Source organism: Phascolarctos cinereus, unplaced genomic scaffold, assembly GCF_003287225.1.
Source record: "Phascolarctos cinereus isolate Bilbo 61053 unplaced genomic scaffold, phaCin_HiC Scaffold_4;HRSCAF=312, whole genome shotgun sequence".
Classification (NCBI taxonomy): domain Eukaryota; kingdom Metazoa; phylum Chordata; class Mammalia; order Diprotodontia; family Phascolarctidae; genus Phascolarctos; species Phascolarctos cinereus.
Window position 1 is genome coordinate 679106890 of NW_027555847.1, and position 18219 is coordinate 679125108.

General features: G+C 44.6%; 1 protein-coding gene across 2 annotated transcripts in view; it reads left to right on the plus strand.

The window, feature by feature from the left end:
• The window catches only part of IL12RB1 (interleukin 12 receptor subunit beta 1), a 34987-nt gene extending 18827 nt beyond the window's left edge, over positions 1–16160 (plus strand). The window contains exons 6-16 of one of the 2 annotated variants that reach the window (XM_021009035.2): positions 729–762; positions 2001–2120; positions 2397–2479; positions 2981–3203; positions 5939–6121; positions 8892–9029; positions 10317–10469; positions 11283–11417; positions 12632–12731; positions 12813–12894; positions 15277–16160. In XM_021009035.2, coding sequence (XP_020864694.1) covers positions 729–762; positions 2001–2120; positions 2397–2479; positions 2981–3203; positions 5939–6121; positions 8892–9029; positions 10317–10469; positions 11283–11417; positions 12632–12731; positions 12813–12894; positions 15277–15708 — 1683 coding nt within the window. In that variant the 3' untranslated portion in view covers positions 15709–16160. The remainder of the gene's footprint in view (positions 1–728; positions 763–2000; positions 2121–2396; positions 2480–2980; positions 3204–5938; positions 6122–8891; positions 9030–10316; positions 10470–11282; positions 11418–12631; positions 12732–12812; positions 12895–15276) is intronic. The other variant, XM_021009037.2, reaches the window with a different exon arrangement.
• The last annotated feature ends 2059 nt before the right edge of the window (positions 16161–18219 follow it).

Sequence of the window (18219 nt, forward strand, 5' to 3'; positions counted from 1 at the left end):
GCACAGTAGAGCAAAGATCCTCAGGTCCCTTGACTCCAAATTCAGAATGCCATTCCCCATTGGTTATAGTTACATAATCAGTACATTGTAATAAATCAACATGTCATAATGGATAGTTACTCAATAATTATTGGGTTTAGACCAGAAAACCCGGGTCCAAATTTAGTCTCTGGCATTTGTTGGCTTTGTATAAGTATGTTGTTACTGGCCAATGATTTCATTTGTGTCTAACTCTTCATGACCCCAATGGGGCTTTTCTTGGCAAAGATGCTGGAGTGGTTTGCCATTTCTTTCTCCAGTTCATTTTACAGAAAAGGAAACTGAGACCAACAGGGTTAAGTGACTTGCCTAGGGTCACATAGCTAGTGTCTGAGGCTAAATTTGAACTCAGAGAGATGAGTGTTCTTGACTCCAGGCCCAGAGCTCTATCCACTGTGCCACCTATGGGTCCTGAGTATATTATTTAAATTTAATTTATCTCAGGTAACTCTAGCCATTCTTTTGTAAGCCATTGATGGGTTATGCTCTTTGTGAAGGGGACTTCCATACTGGGAGATGCTCATGATGACAAAAATCACCTCTTGATAGGTCAGGTCTAAGGAAATGCCACTTGTCAGGTCAAAAACTGTTTCTACAGTCATTTTGTACATCTCCTTCCCTGCTCTCTGTGTCTGTGTGACTATGTGTCTAGCACCAAAATGCTAATGATAAACATTATCTCATTCCAGGGAGATTGTGGAGCCCAGCTGAACTCTGATTTTGGTGAGAACATGGGAGCTGAAGCTTCCACGCCCCTAGTGGCGAAATACAGCCCTCTTCCCTAGCAATTGCTCATTTGTCCAACAGGAGGCAATACAGGAGAACAGTGTCTTGATTAAGTAAGAAGGCCATTCTCTGCCTCATTTCTTAAGTCTTAATCACTGAATGGGCTCTGCCATAGTCAGACTGACACCTGTTAAAGACCTTAGCCTGAAAAGGCTAAAGTTTCTTGGAAAGGGAAGTGGACAAAATTTAAAACTCAAAAGCTTATGGAAATGAATGTTGAAAACTAAAAATAAATTAATTAATTTTTAAAAAAGAAAAAAAAAAGAAAAAGCCAAGGTCCCCACTGCATCCTGGGCCATCCCCGAGTCATCCTGATCTCTGTCTGGCCACTGGACCTAGATGGCTCCAGAGGAGAAAGTGAGGCTGGTGACTTTGCACAGCCCTTCCTCCCTAAATCCAATTCACCTTCATGTCATGACATCACCTCTCTGAGGTCATGGTCCTCTTCCAGCATGTTGGAAATTGCCCTTCACTGGGAGGTAGTTCTGGGTTCTAGTTCCAATTCTCCCACTAATTTGCTGTGTGACTCAGGGCAAGTTGCTTAATACCTCTGGGTCTAAATGTTACCCAGAGAGGGGAGAGAGGGGAGGTTGTATTAGATCTGTGAAGTCCCTGCCACCTGCAATATTCTCTATTTTAAGGTCCTGTCAAGATCTGTATTCTAAGGGCCCTCCCAATTCTGACATCCTGTACTCAAAGGGACCTTCCAATGCTGACATTTTTTTTTGCTTTATTTTGGTGAGGCAATCAGGGTTAAGTGACTTGCCCAGGGTCACACAGCTAGTAAGTAGATTCTATTTCGTAGGATCAAAAATTCAGAACAGGAAGAGACCTTAGATGGCATCCCATCTATCCCACTCATCGTACAGATGAGAATACTGAAGCCCAGAGAGATAAAGTGACTTCCCAGCTCACACAGGTAGCTAGTGGCCAAGCCAGTGTTTGAACCTAAGTCTTCTGCCTCCAAACCCAATGCTATGTTCATTAGGACAGTTAAACTTTGTAGGAATGATTGGCCTGAGGGAGAAATGAAGAGGTGAGTGAGCCATTGAGAAGATGGGCTTGGCTGGAGCAGGGCCAGGCTGGGGAGGCCACTGGAGAGGGACTGGCTAGGTACCTGTGGAACCTTCTTGCTAGCCAGCCAACTAACCCCTATGGCCCCGGACATTCCTTAGAAACCTGCAGCCTCCAGCTAGAAGCCCCTGTTGCCTATGAAATTCAGCTCCGCCGCCACAAAAGAGCCTCCCCAACTGGTCAATGGAGCGACTGGAGCAAGTCCATTTGCATTCCCGCTGGTAAGAAGTTAGCACCGCTTCCTCCCCTGGGTCCATCCTCTAAGTCCTCTCCAGGACGTTCACGGTCCTCCAGTCCCTCTCAGTTGGCATTCTGTGTCCTAACTTCCATTCCAGTTCTGACGTTCTATGTTCTAAGGATCCTCCCAGGCTTTGATAGTCTATGTTCTGAGCTCCCTTCCAATGCTAACATTCTCCAAGGGACCTTCTATTGCTAACAGTGTATGACTTAACATTGATAAATGATTTGATGTGCAAAATGTATTCCTCTCTTTACAGAAATTCTCAAAATTCCAGAGGTGAATTACACAGTGGGAAAACTTGATAATGACGGAAAAAGGGACCTCATCCTGGACTGGGAGGTACTTTTGTCAATGTTGGTGGAGACCTCACTGGCGGTCAATGGGAAAAGCACTAGTCTGGGAGACGATAGCCCTGAGTTCTGGTCCTCCAAATTCACTGATCACTTATGGGCTTGGACAAGTTCCTTCTCTTCAGATGTAATTTAGCCACAAATTAAAGGGAGATGATACTCTCTGCTTGGTCCCCTTCCCAGGATGCTGTGAGGATGAGTAGAATATGGACAGAAAAGCCCTCTGAGATCTTCCACTTGCCCTGTAAGAATGTGAGGCATCATCATGATTAAATCCTGCAGTCCAGGATTTAACTGCATTTAACTGCAACAGCTTTGGATTCCCACAAAAGGAAGGGAGGGGATGAGTTTCTTCAGGGCTTGTTAGCTGTGCTTTCCCTTTTCTAATGGTTTGTATAAAGCTTTTAAATGAACTCACTCTGAAGATAGACTGTGTGGAAGATGGCTTAGTGTCCCCACCTCTGAACTTGTCCCTTTCACTCCTGAGCAGCCTAGGCAAGTGAAGCTGCCCCCCAACTGCCTGGAAAAAGTGAATTTCAGCCTTGTTCTTAGGGTGCTTTCCTGCCCCTGCAAACAAAAGTTCGAGAAGAAAGTGAAGCTGGAGAAAGTGATCCGAGTGTCTGGGGCAGAGTATGACGTCATTATCCAAACCCAGGGAACCATTGGGCCACAGCTAAACAGGACATTCCGTATCCCTGCTGATCTCAACTCAGGTAAGTGAGAGGAGGGGCGGGGGTGCCTGTGGGAGACTACCCTGGGACTAGAACATAGAAGCAGAAAAACCAAACACTGGTAAAAAGAGTGTTAGAGCTGGGAGGGCCTGCAGGACAGAGTTTCAAGGCTGAGAAATGCCTTAGACATTGGAGAGGAAGATGGGAAGGAGAAGGGAATAAGCATTTATTAAGCCTACTCTGAACCAAGAACTCTGCCAAGTGTTTACAAACATTATCTCATTTGATCCTCACAACAACCTAGGAGGTAGGGGCTATTACTATTCCCATTTTAGAGTTGAGGAAATGGAGGCAAGGAGGGGATAATTGACTTGTCCAGGGTCACATAGCTAGGGAGTGTCTGAAGCTGGATTTGAACTCAGATCTTCCTGACTTCAGGCCCAGTACTGTCTATTATACCACCTAGTTGGGAGGTGAACATGATGTCTCAGTTGAGAAGAACCTTAGAGCCTTAGAACATAGAATGTGAGAGTTAGAAGACAGAAAGTCAGAGCTTCAAGGAACATTAGAAATTGAAATGTCAGAAATGGACCTAGCACATAGACCACAAAATGTAAGAGCTGAAAAGGACCATAGAATACAGAACTTATTATGTTGTAGTTGGAAGGAACTTTACAATATAGAATACAGAATGTCAATATTGGAAGTAATCTGTAAACATAGGTTGTCAGAACTGGAAGAGTCCTTAGAGCAGGGAATATCAGAACTGGGAGAGCCACTTAGAACACAGGATGTCAGAGCTAGAAGGGCCCTTAGAACGCAGGATGTCCGAGCTGGGAGGGCCCTTAGAACACAGAATGACAGAGCTGAAATGTAAGATATGGAGCACTGTATATTAGAATTGGAAATCTCAAACACAACACAGGAAGGAATAAAATCTTAGAACACAGAACATCAAATATAGAAGGAACCTGAGAACACAGATCAATCAACAAACCTTTATTACCGTGTACTTACTATGTACTATGGCTTACTAGATACTACGCACTGTACTAAGCTCTGGGAATACAAAGAAAGGCAAAAATGCAAAAATAACTCCTGCTCTCAAGGAGGTCACACATTATTGAGGGAGACAGATTGTAAATAAAATAGGTATATACAATCTACATCTAGAGCAGAAGGAAGATATCTTTAAAGGGGAAGGTGCAAGTGTTGGGAGGACTGACAATGTCTCCTGCAGTTGAGCCAGAGATGTGAAGAGTTGTGGGTGAGGTGGGAAGGCCCTCTAGGCATGGGGCACAGTCAGTGCAAAGACTCAGAGGTGGGAGATGAGGTTGTGGGTTCAGAATGCCTTAAAGGCCTAGTCCATTCCTACAGTGTTTATGGGAGTTGAAGCCTGCCTTTGGGCACTAACCCTCTGACAAGGTCATTTGCCTGAAGGTCTGTGCAACTAACAAACCATATGAGTTGTCTGACCTGAAAGTTGGTTAAAGAGACAAGCTAGGTGATAAGTAAATCCATATTGTTTATTCCCTTAAATTAACGACATGTACATGGAGCCAGAGCTTTAACTCTGATTGAATCAAGCAATTTTAGGAGGACATTTAAACCCTAACTAAGGATGTCTGTGTTACTCAGATTTATGGTCTCTCTATATGTTCAACCATAGCATGAGAAAGGAATTTTCTTAATTGAATAGGTTGTAAATACAATAAGATAGGAGAATGTCAAAGTGTAAATTATAGATCCAGGATATCTGTGTCTCCTTTACCATTAACATGATACAACATAGCATATGTCCGTAAAATACCAAGATAAGAAAAGTCCCATTATTCAAGGTGGTGTCTGGGTTAAAAGTGCCTTAGTGGTCATAAAGAGAAGAATGCTCTTGATCAGCTTTAGCTGTTGACACAGGAAGGGGCATTCTTAGCTGACTCAGAAAGAAAAGATTAATTCAGGTTTTTGGCCTTTATTGGGGCTCAATTGATCTTAAATGATTATCAGAGTCAATGTGGGGAAGGTCATTGTTTCCCTCCATCTTCTCTTCCATGTCTCTCTTGGTGACTGGCATCTGGCATTCGAGGGGCAGCTACAGCTTAATGGAAGGAGTACAAATCCCAGTACTGCTGCTTCAGAGTTCTGTGAACTTAGTCAAATCACTTACTTTCTTTGAGACTCAGTTTTCCCATCTATCAAATGGGATAATATCCAATAATCCCTGACTGCCCAACACATTCCCCATCCCTCCCCCATCCCACCCCAAGGCTACTGTGAAGAAATGAAGAGAATGGATAGGGAAAGGATATAAGCTTGTAAAGCACCTTGCAGACTTATATAACACACCTTGTAAATGACAATGGGTGCTGTAATTGTGAGAAATGAAAGAGTTACGTTTCCACATAAGTAGATAAGAAATCAGCACAGACAGGCTAACTTCTCTGTGGGGTGGGGTGGGGAGTGATAACACAATTCTAGGCACATAATGTATGTTAGGGGTCAGGCATATAAGGAAGATTGTAACGCAGAAGGAGGACCAATCCTGATCCAGAAGAGAGGAGGTAAGCAATTACTAACTATAAAGCTTGCTCTGGCTTCTTTTATGGCTCGAATTTCTCTCCTTCCAAGGAGGTGGGCCCGCTTCTTGAGAGAATTGAAAGGATGCACTTCAACCTCTTTGATAAAAAGTCTTTGAGACACCAGTCTTCAGAACCGAGTCTGGGGTCATCTTTATGACATAGTGTTTGAAGGAATATGATTATCTATCAATGTTTCTTCAGGTTTTATCCAGGATGCAGAGTTTCTGAACATCAGTACCTCAGGAGACAATGTGACAATGCAGTGGTTCTCCTTACCAAGAAAGGTCAAGAGGTACTGCATTGAATGGTACCCCCATCTTGCCAGCTGGACAGATGTCACATGTTCCTTGAAGAGCGTCGGGAAAGAAAAAAATAATAGAAAAGGTATAGCCAAAAGGACAGTGCTAACTGCGCCCTGTCTTTACAGACATTCAGAGAATGTCAAGAGCTGAAAGGGACCTTAGAACATAGGATGTTAGAGCTTGGATTCAGTCGATAGGTCAACTAGCATTTATTATCTTTCTCCTGTGTTCAGGCACTGTGCTAAGTGCTAAGGATGCAAAGAAAGGCAAAAGACAGTCCTGATCTCAAGGAGCTCCCAATCTAACCGGAGACATAACATGAAAGCAACTGAAAAAACAAGATATAGACAGAGGAATGGTCTCAGAGGGAAAGCACTAAGATTCAGGAGACCTGGGAAAGGCTTCTTACAGAATTGATGGAAGCCAGGGAAGCTAGGAGTGAGAGATGAGGAAGGAGATTGTTCCAGGCATGGGGGACGGGCAGTGCAAATGCCTGAAGTCAGGAGATGGCAAACAGAACAGTGTGCAAGCAATGGCAAGGAAGATAGGGTCACTGGGTTGCTGAGGGGTAAAGTGTGAGAAAATTGGAGAGAAAGAAAGGGGCCAGGCTGGGAAGGACTTTATTTATGTTGGACCTGGGAGGTAAAAGCAAGCCTCTGAGGTTTATTAAGGCAGCTAGGGGGTGCAGTGGAATCAGTTTCCTTAACCTGAAAAATGGGATTATAATAGCACCTACCTCCCAGGGTAGTTGTGCAGATTAAATGAGATACTATTTGTAAAAAGCATTTAGCATAGGGGGCACCTAGGTGGCACAGCAGATAGAGCACCGGCCCTGGAGTCAGGAGGACCCAGGTTCAAATCTGACCTCAGCACATAACACTCAGTAGCTGTATGACTCTGGGCAAGTCACTTCACCCCAAATGCCTCACAAAAACAAAACAAAACAAAACACATAGCATAGTCTCTGTCACATATAAATGCTTATTCCCTTCCCCTATTGAATGGTGGAGTGCCATGGTCAGATCTGCACTCTAGGAAGATTAATTTGATAGCTGACTGGAGTGGGGAGCAGAGAGACCAACCAGCAGGCCATTGCAATGGTCTGGGTGCCAGTCATTGTGTTAGGGTGACTGCAGAGGTGCCGGGGGGGGGCACATAAGTGAGATAATATGAAAGAAGAAATACTAGGACCCTTGGAACACAGAATGTCACGTCTGGGAGAATTCAGTCTGACAATCAGATTAAGAGAGCTGGGAAGGAAGGGCCTTAAATACATTCAAGTCCACCCCCACCCTTCCCTTTATAGAAGAAAATGCTGAGGCCCAGAGGAAGCATTATTGAAAGAAATCTCATGCAAAATGCAAGCCTGCTCAATTTCTCTTCTCAAACAGTGATAAATGTAGCTCCTGAGGTATCAAGGCCAATCACCTGTGATCACACCATTCATAACACCTAGATAATCACTCTGCACCTAGCTTCCCCAGCTCTCCAAAGTGCTCTGTAAACATTGATTCTCACCCTAGGGCCCATCCTACACCTGGTATGATACTACTTGAGACCTTAAAAGAGTGGGTGTGAGATACGGGAACAATAATCCTCTCTCCTACGTGAATAGCCCCAGGCAGTCTTACTGAGCACCGATAGGGAAAGTCAGGGGAGGAGTTGTAGGTCTCATTTTACAGCCAGGATTACTGAGGTTCTCACAGAAGATCTGCGGCAGAGGTAGGCTCTCTCCCCAGTAGGACCAAGCTGCCTCTCTTAAGATGTAGGATGCACCAGATTTCTGGGCCAATGATAATGCCCGGTGCTGGGCCAGAGTTTAGAATAATGACAGGTTTATTTCTTTTTCTGGAAGAAATTTGCCAAATAGTCACAAAATTAACCAGACTATTGGAGTCTTATTTGACTTTCTAGTAACTCTAAAGGCAGTGTAATCCTATTGTCATCAGAAGGAGGTTGACCTACAAAAGTTTTTACTGGCTGGACTGCTCACTACGCCAAATCCTCCAGCACCTAGGACAGCGCCCGGTGCCTTGAAGGTGCTCGATAAATGCTTGTTAATTGATTGACCTTTATGAATCCTACCTGCCTTTCTGTTTCCTTCCTCCTCAAGCCGTGTCTCTTCTTGTAAGCCTTTCCCAACCACACTAATCAGTCAATTAAATAATATTAATTAAGTATTATGACTTAGATTCTGGGCTAGGCATTGGGGACTTAAGGGGAAAACCCCAAAACAGACTTTTCCCTTTTGGAGCTTAAATTCTATTGGAAGAAACAGCACTCACACAATATGAAACACATACAAAGTACATGCAGGGTAATTTCAGTGCAGGGGAGGCACGCCTAGCAGCCGAGAGAACACAGAAAGGATTCAGATGGGAAGTGGTTGCTGAGCTGAGCTGATGTCTCTTTTCTTTCTTTCTTTCTTTTTCTTTCTTTCTTTTTTTGGTTTGTTTTTAGGCAATTGGGGTTAAGTGACTTGCCCAGGGTCACACAGCTAGTAGGTGTTAAGTGTTTGGTCTGAGGAGGATTTGAACTCAGGTCCTCCTGACTTCAGGGCCGGTGCTTTGTCCACTGCACCATCTAGCTGCCCCCGATGTCTCTTTTCTATGAATCCCCTGGACCCTCATGCCTAGCCCTCTCCTACAGCCCATATTTCATCTTGCCCCATATTTTAGCAATCAGTGACCGTGCCTTGTTTCCTCTGAGAGACTCCTTGAGGGCAAAGACCATATATTATTTTTCTTTGTTAAGCCAATGTGGAGGTCAATCAGGGTCCCTGCTCACAGGTGGTGTTTTCTGAATGGCCAACAAATCTCTCCTGGCTCTGATGTTGTTCTCTTCCCCAACAGTGACATATAGCTGGGATAAAGCTTTTGGAATCATGGACCCTGGAAAGTGTTACCGGATCAATATTTATGCTTCAGACAAACCCCAAAATCCTCATTCCTGGGTCACTGTCTTTTCTGTGCACCATTTCAGTGGGGATGGTAAGTCTATACTTATCTTCCAAAGGAGCAATCAGGCCTTGGGATCCAGATGGCACAGAGGATTTAGGGATATCTGGTGCTAGGTATCAAGACAGTAGATCTTCAGCTCATAGAGTCAAACCCAGGAGGGTCCTTTGAGATCCACTAGCCAAGGTATGCTTAACTTTGTACTATCAATCCCTCTGGCAATCTTGAGAAGGCTGTGGACCCTTTCTCATAATCATTTAAAAAAAATAATTGAAGGGAATGCTAACTTTTAGTTAGCAGTAAGTGAAAATAATGTAATTTTTTTCCCATCCAATTTCATGGACTCCTTGGAATCTATCCATGGATCCTTTGGGAGTCTGTGGACTCAGAAAGAAATAATTCAAATATCAAAGAGTCATAATCAGAATTACACAGGATTTAGCAGCTTCTGCATTAAAGGACCAGAGAACTTGGGATCTGACATTCCAGAATGCAAAGGAGCTTGGATTATAACCAAAAAGCAACTACCCAGCAAAACTGAGCATAATCTTTCAGGGGAATCTGTGGACTCTAGATTAAGAAGCCCTGACCTAGTCCCACCTCCTAACTTTAGGGGAAGCTGAGGCTAAGAAAGGGGAAAGGACTTACCTTTGTATCCACGGATTTGCCGATCAAGTCTGTGCTCTCCCCTCCCTCATCCTTTCTGACCCAGACCAAAGGCAGCCTCCCTCAGGGAGCCCTCCCTAGTGCTCCCTTCTCAAAAGGTTTCTTCCCTACTCTACATCCCCACAATCCTACATCTGTCCCTCTCCCATGTTCTCCATCCCATCCTACCCCTTGTTATAGTTCAGTATGTCCCTGTAGGACTTATTCTATACTCTCTGATTGCAAGCTTGCTGAGGGCTAGGACAGACCCTTATCCATCCCTATCACCCTCAGCTCAGCCTGTACCCAGTAGCTACTTCTTGAATGTGGGCTGAGTAAATGATTGAATGAATGAATTATTAATTTGATTGATTGATTGAATGAATGAATGAATGAATGAATGAATGAATGAAATGCAAACTTGTCCTCTGAGTGACCCAAATCTTAGTTTCTCATGTGTAAAACGGGGTGGGGAGTGGGATTAGATGTTCTTTAAAGTCCCCCCCCTCCAACTCTATGTTCCTTGCATTTAGTTGCCCCTCCTGTGGTCATTCCCATTCTCCATCCCAGGACCTCTTGTGGGGTCTTTTTGTATTTCATTAATAAGATGGATAGTTTTCTCCTCCTGAAAACTGGGTTTAGAAGCTGTCCCCTCACCTCGGCTAATATTCTCAGTTTTGAAAGCTGGGCCCAGTTACTTCACAGTGAAAAGAACAATAGCCCACGAGGTAACCCTGGAATGGAATCCTTCCCCACTCAGCAAGTGCCCAGGAGTACTGAAGAAATATGTCATCTGTTGCTGGAATGAAGCGAACAACAAAACCATCTGTAGGTTGGAAATTACATTTAACACCTGCCTGTCAGTGTATTCTATGGTCTGTGTCTCTGTCAGGTCCCTTCCATCTCCTACATCTTCTGTTCTGAGTGCCCTTCCAGATCTCACATTCTCTGTCTATGCTCTTGTCCCTCTAAACTCTGACAATCCACGTTCTAAGGCCCCTCCCAGCTCTGACATCTGTGTTCTAAGAACCCTCCCAACTCTGACATTCTGTGCTCTAAAGACCTTCCCAGCTCTGACATTCTGTGCTCTAAAGACCTTCCCAGCTCTGACATTCTGTGTTCTAAAGGCCCTCTCAGCTCTGACATTCTGTGTTTTAAAGGCCCTCCCAGCTCTGACATCTGTGTTCTAAGGACCCTCCCAGTTGACATTTTTTGATTCTATAGATAACACTTTACATAGATGTAACACTTTCCTTTTTACAAAATGTCCTCCCTTCTGTTGTCTCATACTGCTTTTGCATCTGTTATGGAGTCTGCTAGCCTAGTCTCTTACCTGCTGCTGCACCTTGACTTTGGCTGCTTCCATAGTCCTCGACTCCTGGATACTTGACCCTTTCCTGACTCCCAGCTCTGTTTGGTTCGCTGTCCAATCTAGGGGTGACCTGCCCCTGTGTCTGGTCCCTGCCTTTCTATCCTGAACCTAGCTTGGTCCTAGTCCTGGTCTTGGCTTCTTTCCCAGTCACCAAATGGCCCTTCCAGCAGACTAGCCTGTGGACACTGTGACACACTGCTGGAAGATGGGGGGAAGGAACTTGAAATAATTTCCCAGGGGACTTATTTTTGCCTTGTGTCTTTGAACAGATCACTATGTGAATGCTTCTGCCTTGGGGTACACCATTGGCAACCTGAGTGAGGACACTTTCTACACCATTCAGATCCGAGGAGACACTGCAACGACTTCTGGGGTGTGGAGCGAGCCCCTGAGGTTTAAACTAGGTCAGCCTATTCTCCCCAGTATTCTCCACTGTGGCATCCCTCTGATAGAAAACAGAAAGACCCTAGGAAGTCAGTGTCTTTTCAACTGCATTTGGGCTTGCTCTCTCTCTCTCTCTCTCTCTCTCTCTCTCTCTCACACACACACACACACACACACACACACACACGCATACTCATGCACTCCCTGCTCTGGATGACCCACTTACCATTTCCCTAAACAACCTGCTCTTTCTTGTTTACAGAGTTTTTTAAGGTGAATAGACCACTTTCCTCTCTGCTGCCTTTTGAGGTTGGGTTAGGGGAGGAATCCTCATTTTGTAGCAGGGGAAACTGAGGCTTAGAGAAGGTCACATAGCTCCAAAGTGGCAGAGCTGGGACCAGAATCCAGGTTATCTGCCTTCATGTTTTGTGAGCTTTCCAAAATGGCAGCCTACCCTTCTTTCACCTGCTCCCAAAGTAGTCTTAGAGACAAAGAATTGAATTGAATTGAATTGGAGGGACCCTCTAAAGGGTTTTAAAAAAAGAAAAGGATTTTCAACTGGGGACAGGAATGGCAGAGAATTCATTCCAAGTATGAAGGATGGTTTATTCAATCAATGTAGGACATCACAACTAAGCAGAACCTTAAAAAAAATAGTAGCAGCTAGTATGCAATATAGTACTTCAAGATTTGGAAAATGCTTTACAACGTTATTTCATTTCATCCTTATAACAACCTTGTGAGAGAGAAGCAATTATTAACCTCATTTTACAGAGGAGGAAATGGAGGCTGAGAGATATTAAGTGAGTTGCCAAGGTCATAATTAGTAAGTGTCTGAGGCAGGATTTGAACTCTGTCTTCCTTACTCCAAATCCAGAGCTTTCTCTGTACATAGGGTGTCAGAGTTGGGAGGAACCTTAGAACACAAAATTTTGGAGATGGGAGAGGCCTTATAATGCAAAATATCAGATCTGGGAGAGACCTTTGAACGTGGAATGTTGGCAGGGGGAAGGGATCTTAGAGTTTAGGTAATCCATATGCATCAATTTAGAGATGAAGAAATGAATCCCCAAAGCCGCACCCTGAGGTAGTGTCAAAATCAGGAATAGAATCCCAGTCTCTAGACTGCCTTGGTCTAGGGTTCAATTCAGGTGGGTCTCGTTTACCCTAGCTTCTCATTTAATTGGGATTCCCTTGAGATAATTTCCCAAACCAGAAATCTGTTTCTCCCTAGATGATAGAGTGGATCACCCATTTCCCTTTTTCCTGCTGTGTGTGACGATGTTTGCAGCCATAGTCCTCATGGCCGGCACTGTATATTTTGTCCTGAAGAGGTAATTCAAGGTCTCCTTTGCTTCATTGTCCATTGTATTTCCTTGAGAGTGTATTAACAAAATCCTGTCATGATCCCACAGGGTCAAAAGCTTACTGTGTCCACCTCTACCCAATCCCTCCACCAGTAGTGCTACTAAGTTCCTTGCAGAGGATATGAAGCTGGTAAGTTCCTTTTACAGTCATTTTTCAGTTATGTCCCATTCTTCATGACCTTATTTGGGGTTTTCTTGGCAGAGATACTGAGTGGTTTGCCATTTCCTTCTCCAGCTCATTTGACAGATGAGGAAACTGAGTCAAGCAGGGTTAAATGACTTGCCCAGGGTCATGCAGCTAGTAAGTGCCTGAGACTAGATCTGAACTCAGGAAGATAAGTCTTCCTGGCTCCAGACCTGGTACTTTATCCACTGTACCATTTAGCTGGTCTGTAACAACAGCAGCACCAGCACCACCACCAGAACTCTACCATTATTCTTTACTGATGTCTTATCATGGAACAGGTGACTCTGAGCTCTTTATGATTTGCCAGGGAGGGCAGACTCCTGATTTCTGACCAGGTACCCTGGTTTCCAACCTTGAAGCTGTCCTCAACTCTTCCCTCTTCCTCACCTCCCATATCCAACCATGGTCTAGTCTGTTCAAGCCTTCACCCACAACATCTCTCCTAGGTGCCCTCTTCTCTCTGACACTGCAACTGCCCTTGTCCAGGCCATCTCCATCTTCAATCAGGACTTTGGTAATAGCTGGCTGGGTTTTGTTTCTCTCCACCCCAGGCCATCTTCCACTTAACAGCAAAAGTGATTTTCCTAAAGTACAGGCCTAACCACATCATTCCTCTGATAAAAAATCAGGACTCTCTAGACCCTCTAAGGTCAGATTAAAATTCTTAGGCTGCTATTGAAAACCTGTTACCATCTGACTCTCAAGGGGCAGCTAGGTGGCACAGTGGCTCTGGAGTCAAGAGGACCTGAGTTAAAATCTGGCCTCAGACACTTACTAACTGTGTGACTGTGGGCAAGTCACAACTCCAATTGCCTCCTCGCCCAAAAAACTACTAAAAAACAAACAAACAAAAAACCCCAACAATCTGGCTCCCACCTACCTTTTTCACCTTATTTCCCATCATCCTCCTTGCCTGAGAGGCAGCATGGTGCTGGGGCTAGAGAGCCAGCCTTCAAGCCCAGAAGACTGAGGGAGCCAAAAGTCCTATCTCAGCCACATACTGGCTATGTGATGGTTACCCCATCTCTCAATGTTCTAGGTCATCTAAGACCATGTGGTGAAGAGAAAGGGTCGACTTACATTAAAAAAGAGAGTTTCCCATACCAGTAAGATCACAAGTCCTGGTTCTGTCCATATACCTGTATCCAGGCCCACATGTACTGAGAAATACAGGGTTACAGTTTTAAGCTATTAAAGCTTTAAAATGCACTAAGAATTTTGGGACAGTCTGTATATTCCAACAAGTGCAGATGAGTGTGTCCACACAGGTGACATTAGGTTCTGAAGGACTTTAAAAGCCAAACAAAGGAGATTACATAGTGATATTTTATCCTAGAGGCAATATGGGGCCACTGGAGTTTATTGAGCTGGTGGTAACATGGTCAAATCTATACATGATTAGACTCCAATGGTAGCCCTGTAAGACAGGGAGTGTAAGAATTATTATTGTTCAAATCCAGCCTCAGACACTTGACACTTACTAGCTGTGTGACCCTGGGCAAGTCACTTAACCCCAACTGCCTCACCCAAAAAAAAATTAAAAAGGGGCAGGTAGGTGATGCAGGGGGTAGAGCACCGGCCCTGAAGTCAAGAGGACCTGAGTTCAAATCCAGCCTCAGACCAAACACTTGACATGTACTAGCTGTGTGACCCTGGGCAAGTCACTTAAGCCCGATTGCCTAAAAAAAAAAGAATTATTATTCCATTTTGCGAAAGGGCCAAGAGAGATGGAAAGTTATTTGTCTAAGGTCAGGCAATGGTTAATTCTATATATCTATATGACAATTCTCTGAATTCCTTTGCTTTGGTTGATTCTGGAGGATGGCAGTCAGTGAGGTTCCAAGGTTACCTAGATAGCTCTAGAACAATGCTTCTTAAATTGTGGGCCACAACCCCATATGGGGTTGAGAAAAATTTGGCAACAGTAAAAGGTTTCTGAGCACTCTACTACCAAAACTTAATTCAAAATCAAACATGTGATGAATCCGAGGTGTTCTTGGCAGGGCTTACCCATGCTGTAGCACGCCTTGGTTCTGAGCACTTTGCACTGTGCGTGCCCCTGGGCAATGCAGTGCCAACCAGATCTGCCAAAAAGCAGTGGGAAGAGTTTAAGAGGCCCTGCTCGAGAGCTAGCCAAGCCGAACGCCAACTCCCACCACCCAAGGAAGTTCTCTGAAAGAGAATGTCTCTGGAGACAGGTGGAGAAAAGAGAGATGGGAGCTGGCCTTTCATGACTGGCTCTCACCTGCTTACTTGCCTCTTCGGTGAGGAGACCCAAGCTTGGGTTTATGACTCTTTCTGTTCTTTCCCCTGTTCTCTCCACAGGTCAGGCCATGGGCAGGATCCTCAGACACAGTGAAAGATGTTGGCCTAAGGGACCTGCTGATTGTTGAGGTCAGCTCCCCCAAAGTGGAGCCTGAAGTGGGCTCTGAGGGCAGACTATTGCACTTTGAGGAGCCCAAGGGAATCCCAGACATCAAAGAGAGACAAACAGGTGGAGAAAATGACCCACCTCTGGACTTGGAGCTTCCTTCTGGCTACAACAGGCAGAACCATGTGGAAGTAGTTGGGGAGGATGGCTCACAAGATACCAGGCACCTGTGTGCACAAGATGGTTGTGATAGAGAGAAAGTGGTGCCGCTCTTTGTCTCTCCAGAGGCAGAGGTCCCTGGAAGGATGTTAACACTTTCTCTTCTTTCAGTTCTAAGACCATCTGAGTCTTCAGGAAACTTGAATCTTAAGCTACATGAGGAATAACCTTGCCTAGGTTGAACTAGAGATGGTGAACCTGAGAAAATGACAATGTCTTCTCAGGTTGTCAGACCTAGAAAGGACCTTAGAACATAGAGTGTCAGGGCTGGGAGGGAGCCTAGAACAGAGAATGTCAGATCTGGAGTGACCTTAGAAGATAGTAGCAGAGCTGGGAAGGTCTTTAGAATCCAGAAGGTCAAGGCTAGGAGGGCCTTTAGGACACAGAATATTTGAGTCAGAAGGGTCCTTCGAAGAGAAAACGGGATCTTTGTGGAGTCAGTTAATGCATCTGAAATTCCATGATTTTTCTGTGATAGCTGTGTTCCATTACATATAATTCTACAATAGTTCTGAAATTCTATGATTGTTCAGATTATTCTTCCTTGGAGTAAAATATGGAAATAAATGATGATAGTATAAACCAAAATAAAAGGTGAGAGATGGTCTAACATAATAAACTTCTGTCTAATTTATTTTGCCAATAAGAACATGACCGTTGTTTAGCTGTGTCTGTGTCCAACTCTCTGTGACCCCATTTGGGGTTTTCTTGGCAGAGATACTGGAGTGGTTTGCCATTTCCTTCTCTGGATCATTTTATAGATGAGGAAACTGAGGCAAACAGGATGAAGTGACTTGCCCAGAGTCACATTGCTAGTAAGTGTCTGAGGCCCAATTTGAATTCAGGTCTTCTTGACTCAGACTGGGCTCTCTGTCCACTGTGTCACCTGGCTCCTCTGAAAGGGATTGACAGCGTCCCTTCTGTATCAGTACCTCTTGAGCCATCACTCTTGCCAAGGGAACAAATTCTCCCAGTGGTCCTTGGCAGAGGAAGACTACTGAGGTCTCCTCCTCTTCCGCTTCCCGCTCTCAGCTGTAATTATCAGGGAAGCTATATACAATGCTGGACCTGGAGTCAGAAAGACCCAAGTTCAAATCTGACCTAAGGAACTTATCTGTTATGGGCAAGTCACTTAACCTCTGTTGCCTCAGTTTCCTCATTTGTATAGTGGGGGGTGATAACAATCCCAGGGTTGTTGGGAGGATCAAATGAGATAATAAAGTGTTTTAACACAGTGCCTGGTACATGGTAAGCACTATATAAATGTTAGTTTTATTTTTTTTCTCAATTGTATGTAAAAACAATTTGTAACATTCATTTTTTAAAAATGTGAGTTCCAAATTCTCCCCCTCCCTCTTTTCTTCCCCCCTCCCCCAAGAAAAATATGGCTGACCACTTGTTAGGGGCTATGATGAAGGGAATTCCTGTCCAATGATAGATGCCCTCTGAAAGCCCCTTGGGGATTTGGGATCCTGTTATTTAGTCACGTCCAACTCTTTATGATCCCATTTGGTGGTTTGTTTGTTTTTGTTTTTTGGGAGAGATACTGGAGTAGTTTGACATTTCCTTCTCCAGCTCATTTTACAGGGGAAAAATTTTTTACAGAGGAAACTGAGGCAAACAGGGTTAAGTGACTTGCCCAGGGTTAACAGCTAGTAAGTGTCTGAGGCCAGATTTGAACCCAGGAAGATGAGTCCCCCTGACTCCAGGCTGCCTCCCCCACCCCCCCAGACACTATGGCGCCATCTAGCCGCCCCAGAGCCTACGTGTGCCTGTAATTTGAAGCGTAATCAACAAGGGATGCTTTTTCTTAGAAGGACTTGTGCTTTGGGAGGACCAAATCAAACAAACAGAAAGGAGGATGGCCAAGGTCTTCTTGTTTTACATCTCCTTTTGCTCTGCTGGCCCCCATGGAGCCCTCTACAGGCAAAGGGGCACGGGGAGCTGAACTGATAGGCGCTTTACGTTTCACCTACTGCCTGGTGCTGATTTTGCAAACCAGATGTGTGTGTGTGCAGGAGGACAGCCACGAGGCAGTTATGCCAAAAAGCATCCCCTCTAATGGGCATTTATAAACATAGGAGAAGGGGAAGTAGACCACAAGAACATTGTTGGCCCTGGTTCTACCTTCCTTAGGTTCCTTTATGCTCTCCCAAGACTGACTCACACTTGGAAAGAGACTTGAATTATTGCTTTTAAGTCTCTCAAAAAGATCCCTCTTGGGAGCCAAGGGCAGAGAGCACAGTTTGGCTAATTAAACAGGAAATATTTCCTTCATAGGGTTTGGAAGTAAGCTCAGGGCACAACCATCTGGAAAGCACACTGGCCTGGGATTGCTCCAACATTCTCAGTTCTATGTTCCAAGATCTTTTCTAGCTCTAACACTCCATTTTCTGTGTTCTAAGCACTCTTCTGGGTCCACTGATAGAGGACCAGGCCTGGAGTCAGGAAGACCTGAGTTCAAATCTCGCCTCAGACACTTGCTAGCTGTGTGATCATGGGCAAGTCACTTAACCCTGACTGCCTCACCAAAAAAAAAAAATCCTTCCTAAGGCTAAGAGCTATCCCAAAGTGGAATGGGCTGCCATGGCCTGCTGGCTTCCCTCTCACCAGAGATTCTCCAACAAAGGTCAGATGACCACTTGTTAGCTCTATTTTAGACAGAACTCCTACTCAGA